The sequence below is a fragment of the Branchiostoma floridae genome, chromosome 13 (assembly GCF_000003815.2).
Source record: "Branchiostoma floridae strain S238N-H82 chromosome 13, Bfl_VNyyK, whole genome shotgun sequence".
Classification (NCBI taxonomy): Eukaryota; Metazoa; Chordata; class Leptocardii; order Amphioxiformes; family Branchiostomatidae; genus Branchiostoma; species Branchiostoma floridae.
In genome coordinates, this window is record NC_049991.1 from 5,120,275 (window position 1) to 5,137,005 (window position 16,731).

Genomic DNA, 16,731 nt, shown 5'->3' on the forward strand with positions numbered 1-16,731 from the left:
ATACGTAGTGCGATATTTAGAAAGATGACACTGAATATTCTTTACTTTCAAACGCTATGGCGTCAAGATGACAAATCGTGCGTTAGTTTCATCACTTGAATTGCATAGTAAAGTCCTTCGAAAGAAAGCAGACAGTCATTTGAGTACTAAAATTACCTTGTCACTTTTCAACAAGGCTTGAAAACTATTCGATAGTTGAGGTGCATCTTGCGGTATCTACAAAGATAACACTGAATATTCTTCAAAGATGACACTGAACTTTCAAACGCTATGGCGTCAAGATGACAAAATGTGCGTTAGTTTCATCACTTGAATTGCATAGTTAAGTCCGTGGACAGAAAGCAGAAAGTCATTTGAGTACTCAAAATTACTTTGTTACTTTTCTACAAGGCTTGAAAGCTATAATTTGCGTATAAATGTACGATATGGTATAAATTTGACTGTTCAGTTACCCAATAGTGCATCTATGGTCGCACATGTATGTGTGTTTTATCCAAAATGAATGCCTGAATACACAATTCAAGATTTGTATTGTTTGTCTGATAAGTGAAACAGTTAGTGTCTATCAAAAATTTCACTTGAATTGCACAGGAAAGCCCTTGGACAGAAAGCAGAAGTCATTTAAGTACTAAGGATTACTTTTCTACAAGACTTGAAAACTATTCGGATTAACCGCGAAAGTTGGGGTGCCCGAAAGATATAAGCAGGGGTGCGGATAAGTGAAACAGTTAGTGTCGATCAAAATTAATACTAGTTACGACTGGAACTTGTAACGTTACTAGTACCTACGTTGCATAATTATGATGAAAAGTAAAATAAATTATTATTTCTCTTATTGAATTTACTTGGATACTAAATGTGCCCATTGTTCTGTGCTAACGCATTCTCAAGCTGGTGTAACTTTCATCCACATCCCGCCCTTGGCACACATGACGATCAACACCTCTTTCTGCGCAGGACGTGTCGGGTCCACTTCGAAGACAAATCTGCCCAAACAAAGGAAATGTCGTTTATACAGTGCCTAGTATAGAGAATCATGTTTGAGGACTAAATTTTCAATCTTCCCAGAAGGATGAGATTGCCAGGACATACAAACCTTATTAAATAATTCTAAAACTTGATAAATCAGGCCAGTAGGTGTAAGTAAGCAAATTTGTTTGTGCGCCTCCCTAACGTTTTTTTTATTGGACTGATGTATTACGTTATAGTCCAAAACGATTTAAGAGTGTCACAACTAAGTATCTCAGTCATAACCTTGTCATTTATCCCATAGCATTTTGAGCAGTGGATTGTTATCCACTGTGTCTATATAGGGCACGGTATTGGAAGGCAGTGCCCCTCCATCCACCGCCTTTTTGTTCTACAACCGAAGGCAGGTACTTATTATAAAACATGGGTATAATCAGGCAGTTAATGCGTGTAAATTGTATTCCCAATGATAAAAAATTTAGTTTGAACCACTATCCCCTATCTTAAAACCACTTGACAATTCGACGCTACTGTCTTTCAAATATGTCTATCAAGACATCAAGACACTGTCTATTGCTCTTTGCACTTTGCCTACCTGCCTGCCTGCCTAATTTTTAAATTATAAGTGCCTAGGCCAGGGACTGGCCCCTTGCTCCTCTCCGTTAGAATTCTTCAAGTTGCACGGTCCTCTGCACTTGTCTCTGCAAACTTGAGACTCCGTCCAATATCCTTTGCAATTTGATCTCACTTTTGTAAGGCGTGAATTTATGTTATTTCCCTGCACATTCATGGTTAATGTATTATTTCATATGTACTGAAGATTCTAGATTCTCTTACTTGTGTATCAGCCTTGCAAGCAGCACCTTCGCTTCGTTCATGGCAAAGTTTTGACCGATGCAGTTCCTGGACAAGGGTGACAATGTGATGTTAAGACCTCGAAACAAAAACTAGAAAAGTAATTCTAACATTTTGCGAGCAAATACGTAATGTTTACCTTCACATGATCTAGAGTCTAGACTAACAACAACACTGTCTATTCTTACTCAAACACATTCATATAAATGGTGTCCAACCCCTCCAGATTTGTCCTGCCACTTGCTACATAATGTATGTCTGCTACATTACCAGTAAGCATGACCGTCTAGAAAGGCCATTGACATTATTTGAATGGAGGAGGAGAATAAACGGAGCAAAACAATAATTTCCCTGGAGGGAAATATAAAAACACTAATGTTAATAGAAATAGGCTAACCTCTGCCCTGCAGAAAACGGCAAGAAAGCGTGAGGGTCTCTGTCTTTCATACGCTCAGGGCAAAAACGACTTGGATCAAACTCCTGTAGCGAGACAACAACTGGTTAAGTCCAAAAAACTATGTCAATACATGCTGAAGTACGAAGAAAATTACAAGTTGGAGATGGGGGTGAGTGCTGATTGTGATAGCAAGGTAAACAACATGCGTCAAATAGGACACTTCAAGGAAGCTTATTGTCATGTCCTAAACATTCACTCTAGAGGATATATCTTCAGAGCTAAGATATTTGCACTATTTTAACCAGATTTCATTGCAACAGGAGCGAAGGAGACAGTGCACATTCGAGCTTACTATCCGACTTAAACAGAGACGGGGGGCGATACAAGTTATCTGGCACGACCCTTTGCTGCAATTGCCCTAACATCACGTCTCGGAAGTAGCAATAAACGTGTCCATTCCGTGGCTGAACATGACTTATGTGCACATGAGCCGAACATTTAGGCAAGTCCCAAAGTCCTAAAGTGTAAACTTTAGTCTTCAATGACAATGTCATTTATCGACACAGATTGACCCGATTCTCTTGGCCTACTTTGCGTGATATGCTAATTTTTAAGGACCCATGAATGGCCGTACCATGTGATCAGGTCCCCAGACAGCCGGGTTATGGTGCAGTCCGTATAGGCTTATGTATATTTCAAAACCCTTTGGTACAGTGACGCCGTCAATCACGGTGTCCTCCAGCATGCTTCTCACGATGATGGGGACAGGAGTGTGTAACCGCATGGATTCTTTCAGGCACATGGTCAGGTAAGGGAGTTTGTGCAGGTCCTCCCTGAAAGGACATTTGATTAAAAACTAGAGTTCGGGGACCTCATACCTCCAAGAAATATTTATTGCTTTTTGTGGATGTTATGTATGTTGATGGTCGGTTGTATTTGAGTGTAATGGATATCACTGTTATTACGGGGACAAGTTGATGCCAGATATATAATAATGCATGTACTTACCAACACAACATCAGCATACCGCCACGCGGAGCACAAAATCTATCAGCGCAAACGAAGTATAACACACCAGGTCCCCAAAGGCACAAGTGGCTAAATACAAAGTTATTTATCATATTCAAATTATCCAGCATCGGCAAACAGTTGCTCTAATGAGTCAACTGTTACATTACCCTAACCAGTTGCTATACGCATCAACTGTTCAGATAAGGGATTACCTAACACATCCACATAATAGATGTAATAAATCCGATTACATACTAGCGAAACTTCCGCGTAACGCAAGGCGCACCACATACCATCTAACAGCACAAACGAAATATAACACACTGTGTCCCCAAACGCACAAGTACATACATGCAATTTATTATCACAATCAAAATTGTCCGGCATCCCCAAACAGATGTTCTAAAATGTCGGGATGGGCAAACAGTTGCTCTAAGGTGCCAACTGTTACAAATATTTCAAACAGTTGCCATCAACATCAGGACATCAACTGTTCAGATAATTACCAAACACATCCAGATAATAGATATACAATATAACCAAGTACATATTAACACAACTTCAATGTAATGCAAGGCAGAACACAACATCTAATCACTTTCAGCTTTCACACTAAGTATGAAACCAATCCATCCAGCTGTTCTTGAGTTATCTTGTGCAAAAACATACAAATACAACTGAAAATATTCAAATTGACCGTAATGGACAAACAGCTGCTCTAAGGAGACAACTGTTACAGATATCCTAAGCAGACATAAATAAAACTAATTATCTTATTAAAAAAACTCGGGGTTCCCCATACAGCTGTCATACAAATCACCTCACTATCTGCTTGGACATAAGCTCATTAACAAACGCTTAAATCACAATGCCTGTTCCAATATATCGCAGATATAGGGGTAATTTCTGATATTATTACATCGATTATAACGACAGATACGGCACCCAAAATCTCATCAATTCGAGCTTTCATCACACCCCACCAACACAACAAGTATGAAACCAATCCATCAAGCCATTCTTGAGTAATCTTGTACACAGACAGACAAACATAACAGATAATATAACCTCCATGGCATTTCATGGAGGTAAAAAACACATCTAGGGAATGTGGAAGTCTCTGTTGAATCCTTTAAGCACGTAGAAGTAGAAAAGCACGTACAAAAATGATGTCTTGCGACTTAAAACTCTTTGTTTTGTTTATAAATCATTGATATGCAAATTCCATTTTCTAGCTTATTTACTTTATCTATTATTGAGTTGCTTGTAAATTACTACCAGCATGTATTTCTCTGGTTTGTTGTATAATATTTTCATCTTTGATGCATTTATGTTGATTTGAACCTTTGTTTTATGTTTATCTGCGCAGGGCTCGATCAAATGAACAATGAAATTTAGAGATGCATCGGAAGTCTTAAATCAGCATGGACACATAATTCAAAATTGACGTCAACTTCTGTACCTTAAGAACGGAACCACGGCGTCTTTATGTTGTGGGACCCGGCGTGCCCCCAACGTAGCCCGATGGCCGCAGTGTGTCCCAGGAAGGTACGTAGGGGTCACGCCCGAAAGTGCATACATACAGTCTACCCGTGGGGCCCATTTTTACCTTCGCCGAGAAGGTTATATTTTCGGTTAAGGCCTCATGTTGTGTCCCTATATGTAGGTCAACAGCATATAACTCGAGAAACAGTGTATGGATTTTAATGATATTTGGTATTTGAGTAGCGGTTGAGGAAAGGAAGGTCGTGTTCGAAAATGGTTGGCGTAGCCTTTTTCCGTCAGGACGGTATCGGGCCGAATGTGTGCGTCCGCTTTCTCGTAAACAGTAGAACTCAAGAATCCTTGAATGGATCCTGATAATATTTGGTAGGTGGGTAGGGGTCAGAAAAACGAAGGTCAAGTTCGATAATGGGTCCCCTAGTGTTCGTGGAACTCTAGTTTCTAAATGTGACCGCAAAAGTATTTTTCTTGTCCAGTTGTAGAGATTGAATTGTATCTGAATATATTGTTTACCAGGCCCGATGATCTCTAACCTTTATAACATTTCGCACACGTATTGCAAAGACGCCTTACCATTGAATTGTGTCATCCTCCATCCCGGACAGCAGGTGATTCACCTCTTCCCGCACCTTGTCCTGATGATGTGGATGTTGAGCAAGGGAGTACAGGGTCCAGGAAAGGGCACTTGCTGTCGTCTCATGCCCTGATGAAAATGATAGTTCACACTATATTCTTTTTTGCAACAATACCTAGTCATGTTAAAAGTCATGTATCGACTTTGCAAATGACATACGGTATCTTCTCATTTGTATAGTACTTTGGACCTCTAGAGTTTCCTAGGCATTGTTGTATTTTGTTGTCACAATATATGATATATCATATACCAGGATTTACAATAATGCATCATGAAGGATTGTTATACAAATATATAGAGAGAGATAAAAAAATAAATGTCACCAGCAAACAAGAAGGTGTCCACTTCTTCCCTGATCTCCATATCCGTCAGCCCAGTCCCATCCTCATACCGTGAGGACAGTAGAATGTCGATGAAGTCCAGTCTTGTGTTCCGTTGGGAACGTCCGTTGCGCTTCTAGATATGAACAAAAGAAATATTAACATTTATTCACTTTTCGTCTCTAGAATGATGCCAACTCCATGTGTTTACTTGCTGATGTTTGATTGTCATATGATAAGCTAGGAGAGTACGTGTGTCTAAGGTCCCATTTTTCACCAGTGGCCGTTGGACGGGGCCGGGTCCTGGGTTGATTTTAATTCGTCGGACCCGGCCAGGCCCAAAATAACCATGTTGCCGCAGAAGGTCCCAAGTCACGCCTGAAAGTGATTAAAAAAGCCCGGCTCAATTGTGAACAGGTTATAATTGCAGCAAAGCGATATTTTCTTTCTTTGAGTAATTGCGTCATTAATCTCCACTTTACTTACCAGTTGCTGCCTCCTCTTTGCGATAATGGACTCCGCCGTGTCGTGGATGAATTTACACAAGCGGGTGTATTCACGCCCACTGGGAAGCCAGTTGTACGCGGAACTAGACAGCTGATATATTGGGTTGCTGCACACACAAGAACATGCAGAAAAACATGGTTGTGATGTCTAACTCTTAACATTATCAAATAGTAGTACATGCCTTTACAACGCAATTTAAGTCCAATATGCAACAGTCTGTGATTGGAAATTCTATCTTAGTGTTGATTGGCTGACGGCTCATACCTCCATGAGGTATTTCAGTTATGCAGATTACATCCAGATTTACATCATCTATGTACCTAACCTACACATACACAATGTTGATTTTCTTATCACTTACCACACAGTTGAATTATGACACTTTCGCAATCATTTAAATTAGGGTTTATTTGCTTAATTGATACTTTGCCACTTGCCACATGTTACAAGTAGTAATGTTCTATCATATAAGCCACTGAGATTATAGCATTCTTTCATCAATTGTGGCCATCAAGTCTTACTTTGCAGTTAATGACACTTACAAAGGCATCTGCATAAACAGGACTTTAAGTTTCCGAATTGCTGCGATGTACTCAGTCTTGGTTCTGAGGAGGGAAGAAAGAAGAAAAAACTTTTCCTCGTCTAGCAGCTGAGAAGATTTCTTGGTCAAGCAATTTAAACATCGATACATTATGATAATGGACATTGGGCAGCCTTTATATATCTTAGATTGTTTCGACGAGACTAATACGAATATCATGTGTACTTTCGTTAATCATCTTTTAATGGACCTTGTAGTGACTTACTCATCTGACATCTGTCCCCCAGAAAAGGCACACTGTAGGATGACTTCAAGGGTGCACATGTTGACCTCTTGGAACATCTCGAAAACTTGCCCTCTATCGGCAATCCCTGATAGCTTGCTCTGTACCAGAATCAGGGCAAAATTGTGTCAGTCCACATAACATATTGTCGGCAATTTATCAAAGGTCAATGCTTGGAAACAGTACTTGTCTCGACTATTCTGTTGATTTGTATAACGATGTCTAGACCGGATTGTTTATGTCTCAGGGGTCTTCATCCAAAGTTTATGTCGCAGCATATGCGTACCCGGAATGATCAACGAGATTATTGATTACATTTCATGCTTTCAAGGGGACACCATTTGAAAGAGGTCTTTAAAAAACTTCAAAACGACTACTTTTTTGGTTTTCAATTATTTTCATAGGTTGGACCCTCGAATTCAACATACTAGTTTATCGTGCTTGAAAACTGCACCCGGCCCTATTATGATTATATCAGCGTCGATGTCAGTCACGTTGTCGTCCTTAACTATAGAAATCCCAATAGTCCTGTGTTCTGAAAACTGTGTTCTGCTACGTATACCTGGACAGGAACATAGCACGTCTGGACATTGTCATGCAAATCGGGACAAAGGTCCAGCAGACGAGAACTGTTTACCTTTGACATATTACCCACAACACCTGTCGCTGCACATGCGTACTCGAAACCATGCATGAACGTGAATCCTTGTATCGAAGAAATGAAATCATCAGTCTTACTATCATTTCCGTGGCTTCCCTGTTGTAGACACTGACGTACTGCTTGAGGATGTCAAAGTGAAAGGCAGGTGTGAGGAGACGGCGGTGAACCTTCCACTGGTCTCCGTCACTCAGGAACAAGCCGTTACCTAGCAACGCGGAGAAATGCATCCCATTGGTCATTATTTTGATTAGATTATAACAATTTCATACAGTTAACGCTTCTACATTTAGTGATCATCCATACATCCATTTTCTACTGCACAATTAAACATTCTATTAAAATTAGACCCAATGATCTAATCTCCAAGCATATCCTACGATAGTATAAGATAGTACTTAGCTGGCCAAGAAAGGTAGTCAGACAAGAGTGTTTGGCTACATTGTAGCCCAACACACTCTTATGCCGTTTTCACTCCTTTGGCAGCTTTTGATACTATCTTATGCTACCGTAGGATCTGCTTGGAAATTACCATGATCATGAACTAAAAGATGATTCAGAAGAGGACCCTGGAATTTGAAAATTTTAATCCATTTCATCCTCCAAAAATACATACATTACTAGTATACTGACTCGTTCTATTTCACACTGCAGCTAGGTGTCGCTGCTAACGATGCAGTCCCAAACGTGAACTATTGTCCAAGCATTTGTCTACAAATACGTGTTTGTCAAATGGAAAAGCAGACAACGGTAAGACCTCACCCAGCCATAGTTGTAGCGTGGCGTACACAGCCGACTTTTTGCCTTAAAAACACATGGAAGACATATAGGTATGTAAAACTTAAAGGATGAGATGATAGACATAAATTCGGGATGAAATAACATCGTGTTTTTACATGGTGGCTAGATTACTTAACATATTTCTAAGTGTCCAAAGTAAGGCCGAGTTGATTGCATTATATGGATGACATCCGCGCGCGCATCAACTTTCAGCCGTTTCCACAAAAACGTTAAACTTTGCAACCATACAAAACGTGCCAAGTATATACTGTTATTAATTTGCAAATCATCTAGGTCGTAAAATATCAAAGTCAATTACAAAGTAAAAGAAGAAGGTGTGAAAGAACAGAAATAAAGAATCTAATGTTCAGTAAAGGTATACCATACTCTGTGTGTTAAGTCATTTTTTCAACATTCCTGACCACGTAGATATCATAATAAAGGCAAACATTTTCCCTACCTTTCTTTCCGAGAGATTGTCATTCACATGTATGATCTATATCAAGATGGTCGCATGATACACATTCTGATATCACATCTTACATGTAGTTTGCTTTTCATTTGTGGTCCCGATAGATAATATACGGTTATGAACAAGATAAAGTAGTTTGGATGGATCAGATATAGATAAAGTAGATAAAGTAAGGTACACACTGTAATAAAATGTCATTGTCATATTGATTTTGATCTGTGCCACGAAAAAATTACTTTGGAACTTCTCATTTTGAAGTTTCAAGTGACAAAAACTCACTTTGGGACTTGAGAAGCTGCCTGATGGTTTCTGGATGAGTAACAGTGACACCAGTGATGAACCCCGCCATCCAATAAGAGTGCGCCCGCGGGTGATTCTCCACAACATCCCGTATCACGGACAGGTACTTCTCACCGAACGTGCCGTCAGTCTGCATGTCATACAGCTTCGTTACTTCAAAGGGTAACACGTATGGTAAATGGTAAAACAAAGTATCAGCACCGTCACCGCTCAGAGCTTGCGTATGCAGCAATAGAAATTGTGGGTGTCAAAGGTGAAGGCCATTTACTTGCAAACAGTTCTCGTTTCGACAATTTGCATAATAATGTCCAGACGTGTTGTTTATGTCACAGGGGTCTTTACCTTTGACATATTACCCACAGTTCCTGTCGCACATGCGTACTCGAAATCGTGCACTTAATCATTTTCTAACAGTTGAAATATAGATATTCCTTCTTAAGTCACCCAAGCATTTGACTAAAGTATTGCATTTCATTTTCCAGTCTTCCAGGAAGAAAAGGCTAACCCCAAAAATATTGGATGTAGAGCCTTGTAGAAGACGTGATAGCTAGAATACCATATTTTATTCACTGTTCGTTGATATAATATACCTGATGTAGGTGAGAGACGGTATTAAACCGAAACATTAGCTGTTGTTGTAGATATCTTTCAACAGTAAAGAAACCTGTTGTGTAGTGCTGTCTATTTTGATCGCTTTCATGTTTGTGTGCTTGTGTTGAGTATAACGGGGGCCGCCCTAAGACGGTCCCCGTCGTAAGACGGAACGGATTTTTTGCTGATCTTATTATCCATAAGTACACAGTGTTTGTTGCCACTGACTATGCTGATTACAAAGGTAAATAAACCAAGTCCATGCACACAGCTTTAATTTGCATTCCAAGTATACTTTAACATATTTACTTCATGTTTTTTTTAAACAGAATTCTAACAGTAATGTTGACAGTGCTGAATCACTGCGGTCACCGGCCTCTGTGTATTGGCGGCTCGTGTCGCTAACTATACGAACTCTTTCAAGCAGTCACACAACTGCCATGATACACATAAATAAAGCTCCATAAAACACTATGAATATGGGTCTTCAAATGTCTGTTGAGTAGAAAAGCAACCAAAAGGAAGCGACATAAACATTGCCACCATTGTACTCCCAAGGGAGTGTGGCCGTGAAGGTGACAGACTAGAGTACGCTCCAAAGATTTATTTGACTGTAACAAATGATTCGTGCTGTCTATGAAAATAAGACTTGATAGAGAGATGTAGATGATATTTTCATATAATCAGACCGAGTTTTGTTGATGTTAGCGGTGTCTTTTTTTCGTAATGGTTTTTTTTAGTCGGTCATTCACAATCAGTGCATTCAGCCCATTGCCCGTAAAAACATGAGCTGGATTGTTCTACGTACAGCCTTCCTCATGTGAGACAAGAAGTACATACAGTCACGATTTTACTGTCAAAAGAAAGCTAAAATATCATATAATTAATTTTTTTCTGTGTACTTAAATTTACCACTTACTTCTGAAGAGAGCAAAATGTAAAAAAAGCGTACCGAGTTAGGCACACTGTCCAGCGTAGCACAAAATTGGAAGGTTACATACACGAAATTGTCTCACAGTGTTTGCCGCTTGTAACATGCAGCGCGAAAGGTTCATGAACCACATGAATGCATTTCTTATTCAAGTATGTTGTTCAAATCTATGTGTAAAAAATTCAGTCATCAAAATTTGACCACTCTCAGGCAACTAGCGATGGAGCGCCATGAGTTTGAGCGCAAGAAAAAGCGTACCGTGTTGGGGCACCTCCCGTTACCTCACATTCAGCCATAGTTGTCAATCTATGCCACTAGAGTGCACGTCTCTTTCCCACGACGATATTTTCTCGAGAGGCTGGAAGATTAAACTATGTTTTGATATACCACGAATCTGATACGTTGTAATTATAAGAACGTTCCGGTGACAAACCAGGTGATTGTTACCGTAGATCCAGTGGTAGGGAGGGGAGGGGAACCTGCTTCCCAGACGCATGGTCTTCCATCGCCACAAGACAGACTTTAGGACCACAGACACCACGTACAGAAGTACCGGGAGGAGAACTCCGACGAGAATGGTCTTAGCGTCGAGAAGTTCAACCAGGCTGGCCATCTCAAAGAGCTAAGGGAAATAATTTCATCAGGATGGTAGATCATACGACATAAAAGAGGTTTCTTTTACACAACCAGTTTTTTTCTCACTTGCTGACGTTTCGATGTCTTATGTCCTAAGAGAAAACTAAATTTGAAGAGTTCACCACCGTTGCTTGTTATCCAAAGACATAGGCAACACTGTACATAATGACTAAACTTTAAGAGAATATTATATTCCCTGGACTTCTACGTCGTTTTGTTAATGTTGTGTTTGGATTGTCAACTAAGGCAAATGTTTGTATGTTTTTTTGAATATCAGCATGTACGCCCTAATGTATATAATGTAATTGTTGCAGATAACGTGATCATTGTAACTTCAGTGCAATTCAGGTAACCTGTGTTACCTGCAAATCTGTTGTCATGACTAAACTGAAAACTGAAAAAAAAAGACATGTTGAAATATTTCATTGATTACGGTATAGTATGTATATAGTACTTTCATCTTTATAGCCTAGATGTAACACAAACAGATGTAAACCTACTTCTGTTCAAATCAAGATCTACAAGTACAACTTACCTGCAAATAGCACAGTGATTCGAAGAGGATGTATTCGGACGGAAAGGCTGTGAATTTGTAATGTGGTACCGTGATGCAACAGTGTGAGAGAGGACTGTGATAACAGCAAAGCGTGACCCCTTACTTAGTCTCTTTGCAGGCTTCCAGCGGTGCTGCCTTTTACACCAAATACTCAAGCAACTGAATATGATTCTGGAAACCGTCAGACGTTTCAGGTAGCATTCACAATCTTTCGTCAGTGTCTATCCTCTACCTTAACCCTGAGTGTCACTGACGAAAGGTAGTGGATGCTACCTGAAACATCTGAACGTTTCCGCCACCATATCCAGTTGCTTGGGTAACTGTTATTTGATGTATCTTTTTGCATGGATGTCTAATGTTAAACATCGATGATCTGGCACTTAATGTTTGGGCTGATCGCCGATTCGCGATTTTCAACATCGATCGGCTAAGATTAATTCTCTAGTACCGGCAAAGGTTGTTGTACACCGAACCATGGATACTTGGAGCAGTGCTATTTTGCTATAGTATATCCAAACCGCTAGTGCCTCCGAGAAGAAACTTAAAAACGGAGTATTTCGACACGCCTACTTCGTAGAGAGCGGCTTATCACTTGGCTTTGTAATGGCAGGCTGTGTACATATTGTTAAACGAGGCAAACAAATGCGATTTTTGTGCTTGGTTACCGAACTGTACACCCACAACAACAAAAACTTTGATGGTTAAAACCCGAAAGCAGTAAGTTTGACAACTCAAAACGAGAAATTCGCACATATGGCAAGGTAAAATTGAACACTGACCTTTGCAGCACTGCACGTTTTAGATTACGCCCACAAATGGCGATCACGTCATTATGACGTCATGCTAAGAAGGTCCCGTCTTTTTTGATGCATGACGTGTGAAAGCAGCAATACACACCTGTCCGCAATGGTACAAAGGGTAGACCCTGCTTCAAGTCCACAGAAAACTCTACCGGAGCTCGGACGTTATATTTTGTCAGCAATAAAGTGAACACATCATTCAATATCAACCGTATACTACTGGTTTTTGCTGATCGTCTTCCCTCTGCATGCCCGACAGAGGTCGCGAGGTGAGTGTCGCCAAATGTTTTGTTGTGGTATTCTGTACTCTGATTCTCAAGCAGAGGTTTGGTGGGCTAGTTGTTTTTGACGTGTTCAAAGCGTTTTTGTTAGGCTTTCTATTGGCCAGTGGAATGGGACAAAACGGCACAAAATATAGAGCAGAATAAAACACCTAAAACACGTAAAAACCCGAACCTCTTCTTGGAGAGTAATATCTCGATATGAGCGACGATTCAGCTATGGATATATTTTTTTCTCTCCCCAAAAAGAACTGTAAAAAATAGAGGGATTCTCTAATGAAGCTTAATATAATGTGTTTCTTTCCAAGATCCTGAAAATTACTTGTGAATTCTTTCATCAATTACAGGGAGGTAGAGAAAGGGGCTTCCAAAGAGAGGAAGAGAACGGAAGCAGAGAGCAGTTGCCGACCGCCTTTGACGGCCATGATGGCGTCGTGTGACAATTACGACGAATCCTCAGAAAAATCGTCAGAGGAATCCTCGAAGGAATCGTAAGAGGATTCCTCAGAGGAAGATGGGGTGCATAATGCGGTATTAACAAAGATGACACTGAATATTCCTAACTAAGGATGTATCCGATTGAACTACGGTCTTCACCCTTCGATTTCTCACTAAGGGAACTTTCGATAATACCAAGTGTGCCAGGACGGAACTTGAAGCCTAAGTTACAATCGCAGTCTTAAGTCATCACCCTACCCGGTGCCGTGACAGACGGTGTTTCCCAAAAGAAGTTAGTGGTTGCGCCTAAAGAGGGTCCGTATGCTCAAGAATATCTCGAGAAGGAAGTATCGGAATATTTTGCGGTCTTCATCTTTCAATTCCTCACAAAGCAACCTTTCCAACCATACCAAGTATGCCAGGCCGGAACTTGGGTCCGTATGCTCAAGAATATCTCAGAAGAAGTATCCGAATATTTTGAGGGTCCGTATGCTCAAGAATATCTCGAGAAGGAAGTATCCGAATATTTTGCGGTTTTCATCTTTCAAGGCCTCACAAAGCAACCTTCCCAACCATACCAAGTGTGCCAGGCCGGAACTGAAAGCCTAAGCTACAATCGCAGTCTTAAGTCATCACCCTACCAGCTACCGTGACAGGCGATGTTTGCAAAAGAGAGCTAGCGGTTGCGCCTAAAGAGGGTCCGTATGCTCACGAATATCTCGAGAAGGAAGTATCCGAATATTTTGCGGTCTTCATCTTTCAATTCCTCACTAAGCAACCTTCCCAACCATACCAAGTGTGCCAGGCCGGAACTTGAAGCCTAAGCTACAATCGCAGTCTTAAGTTATCACCCTACCCGGTGCCATGACAGGCGGTGTTTCCAAAAAGGAGCTAGCGGTTGCGCCTAAAGAGGGTCCGTATGCTCAAGAATATCTCGAGAAGGAAGTATTCGAATATTTTGCAGTTTTCATCTTTCAATTCCTCACAAAGCAACCTTCCCAACCATACCAAGTGTGCCAGGCCGAAACTTGAAGCCTAAGCTACAATCGCAGTCTTAAGTCATCACCCTACCAGCTACCGTGACAGGCGATGTTTGCAAAAGAGAGCTAGCGGTTGTGCCTAAAATGGATCGGTATGCTCACGAATATCTCGAGAAGGAAGTATCGGAATATTTTGCGGTCTTCATCTTTCAATTCCTCACTAAGCAACCTTCCCAACCATACCAAGTGTGCCAGGCCGGAACTTGAAGCCTAAGCTACAATCGCAGTCTTAAGTCATCATCCTACTCGGTGCTGTGACAGGCGGTGTTTGCAAAAGATAGCTAGCGGTTGCGCCTAAAGAGGGTCCGTATGCTCAAGAATATCTCGAGAAGGAAGTGTACGAATATTTTGCGGTTTTCATCTTTCAATTCCTCACTAAGCAATCTTTCCAACCATACCAAGTATGCCAAGCCGGAACTTGAAGTCTAAGCTACAATCGCAGTCTTAAGTCATCACCCTACCCGCTACCGTGACAGGCGGTGTTTCCAAAAAGGAGCTAGCGGTTGCGCCTAAAGAGGGTCCGTATGCTCAAGAATATCTCGAGAAGGAAGTATCCGAATATTTTGCGGTTTTCATCTTTCAATTCCTCACTAAGCAACCGTTCCAACCATACCAAGTATGCCAGGCCGGAACTTGAAGTCTAAGCTACAATCACACTCTTAAGTCATCACCCTACCCGCTACCGTGACAGGCGGTGTTTCCAAAAAGGAGCTAGCGGTTGCGCCTAAAGAGGGTCCGTATGCTCAAGAATATCTCGAGAAGGAAGTATCCGAATATTTTGCGGTTTTCATCTTTCAATTCCTCACTAAGCAGCCTTCCCAACCATACCAAGTGTGCCAGGCCAGAACTTGAAGCCTAAGCTACAATCGCAGTCTTAAGTCATCACAATACTCGGTGCCTTGACAGGCGTTGTTTGCATAAGAGAGCTAGCGGTTGCGCCTAAAGAGGGTCCGTATGCTCAAGAATATCTCGAGAAGGAAGTATCCGAATATTTTGCAGTGTTCATCTTTCAATTCCTCACTAAGCAACCTTTCCAACCATACCTAGCGTGCCAGGCCGGAACTTGAAGCCTAAGCTACAATCGCAGTCTTAAGTCATCACAATACTCGGTGCCTTGACAGGCGTTGTTTGCATAAGAGAGCTAGCGGTTGCGCCTAAAGAGGGTCCGTATGCTCAAGAATATCTCGAGAAGAATGTATCCGGATATTTTGCAGTTTTCATCTTTCAATTCCTCACTAAGCAACCGTTCCAACCATACCAAGTGTGCCAGGCCGGAACTTGAAGCCTAAGCTACAATCGCAGTCTTAAGTCATCACCCTACCCGCTACCGTGACAGGCGGTGTTTCCAAAAAGGAGCTAGCGGTTGTGCCTAAAGAGGGTCCGTATGCTCAAGAATATCTCGAGAAGGAAGTATCCGAATATTTTGCGGTTTTCATCTTTCAATTCCTCACAACGAAATCGTTCCAACCATACCAAGCGTGCCAGGCCGGAACTTGAAGCCTAAGCTACACTCGCAGTCTTAAGTCATCACCCTACCCGCTACCGTGACAGATGGTGTTTGCAAAAGAGAGCTAGCGGTTGCGCCTAAAGAGGGTCCGTATGGTCAAGCATATCTCGAGAAGGAAGTATCCGAATATTTTGCAGTTTTCATCTTTCAATTCCTCAATAAGCAATCTTCCCAACCATACCAAGTGTGCCAGGCCGGAACTTGAAGCCTAAGCTATAATCGCAGTCTTAAGTCATCACACTACCCGATGCCATGACAGGCGGTGTTTCCAAAAAGGAGCTAGCGGTTGCGCCTAAAGAGGGTCCGTATGCTCAAGAATATCTCGAGAATGAAGTATCGGACTATTTTGCGGTTTTCACCTTTCAATTTCTCACTAAGCAACCTTCCCAACCATACCAAGTGTGCCAGGCCAGAACTGAAGCCTAAGCTACAATCGCAGTCTTAAGTCATCACCCTACCCGCTACCGTGACAGGCGGTGTTTGCAAAAGAGAGCTAGCGGTTGTGCCTAAAGAGGGTCCGTATGCTCAAGAATATCTCGAGAAGGAAGTATCCGAATATTTTGCGGTCTTCAACTTTCAATCCCTCACTAAGCAACCTTACCAATCATTCCAAGCGTGCCAGGCCGGAAATTGAAGCCTAAGCTACAATCGCAGTCTTAAGTCATCTCCCTACCCGCTACCATGACAGGCGGTGTTTCCAAAAAGGAGCTAGCGGTTGCGC

The 16,731-nt window shown here is 41.4% G+C and overlaps 1 protein-coding gene across 2 annotated transcripts in view; it reads right to left on the minus strand.

Moving 5' to 3' along the window:
• Positions 1–641: 641 nt before the first annotated feature.
• LOC118429143 (cytochrome P450 4F2-like) overlaps positions 642–16,731 on the minus strand; it is a 37,170-nt gene continuing 21,080 nt past the window's right edge. The window contains exons 2-14 of one of the 2 annotated variants that reach the window (XM_035839553.1): positions 11,186–11,374; positions 9,210–9,360; positions 8,441–8,482; positions 7,759–7,886; positions 7,003–7,121; positions 6,739–6,801; positions 6,176–6,302; positions 5,693–5,825; positions 5,309–5,438; positions 2,856–3,054; positions 2,222–2,304; positions 1,807–1,872; positions 642–986 (exon numbers count right to left, since the gene is read on the minus strand). In XM_035839553.1, coding sequence (XP_035695446.1) covers positions 887–986; positions 1,807–1,872; positions 2,222–2,304; positions 2,856–3,054; positions 5,309–5,438; positions 5,693–5,825; positions 6,176–6,302; positions 6,739–6,801; positions 7,003–7,121; positions 7,759–7,886; positions 8,441–8,482; positions 9,210–9,360; positions 11,186–11,374 — 1,530 coding nt within the window. In that variant the 3' untranslated portion in view covers positions 642–886. The remainder of the gene's footprint in view (positions 987–1,806; positions 1,873–2,221; positions 2,305–2,855; positions 3,055–5,308; positions 5,439–5,692; positions 5,826–6,175; positions 6,303–6,738; positions 6,802–7,002; positions 7,122–7,758; positions 7,887–8,440; positions 8,483–9,209; positions 9,361–11,185; positions 11,375–16,731) is intronic. The other variant, XM_035839555.1, reaches the window with a different exon arrangement.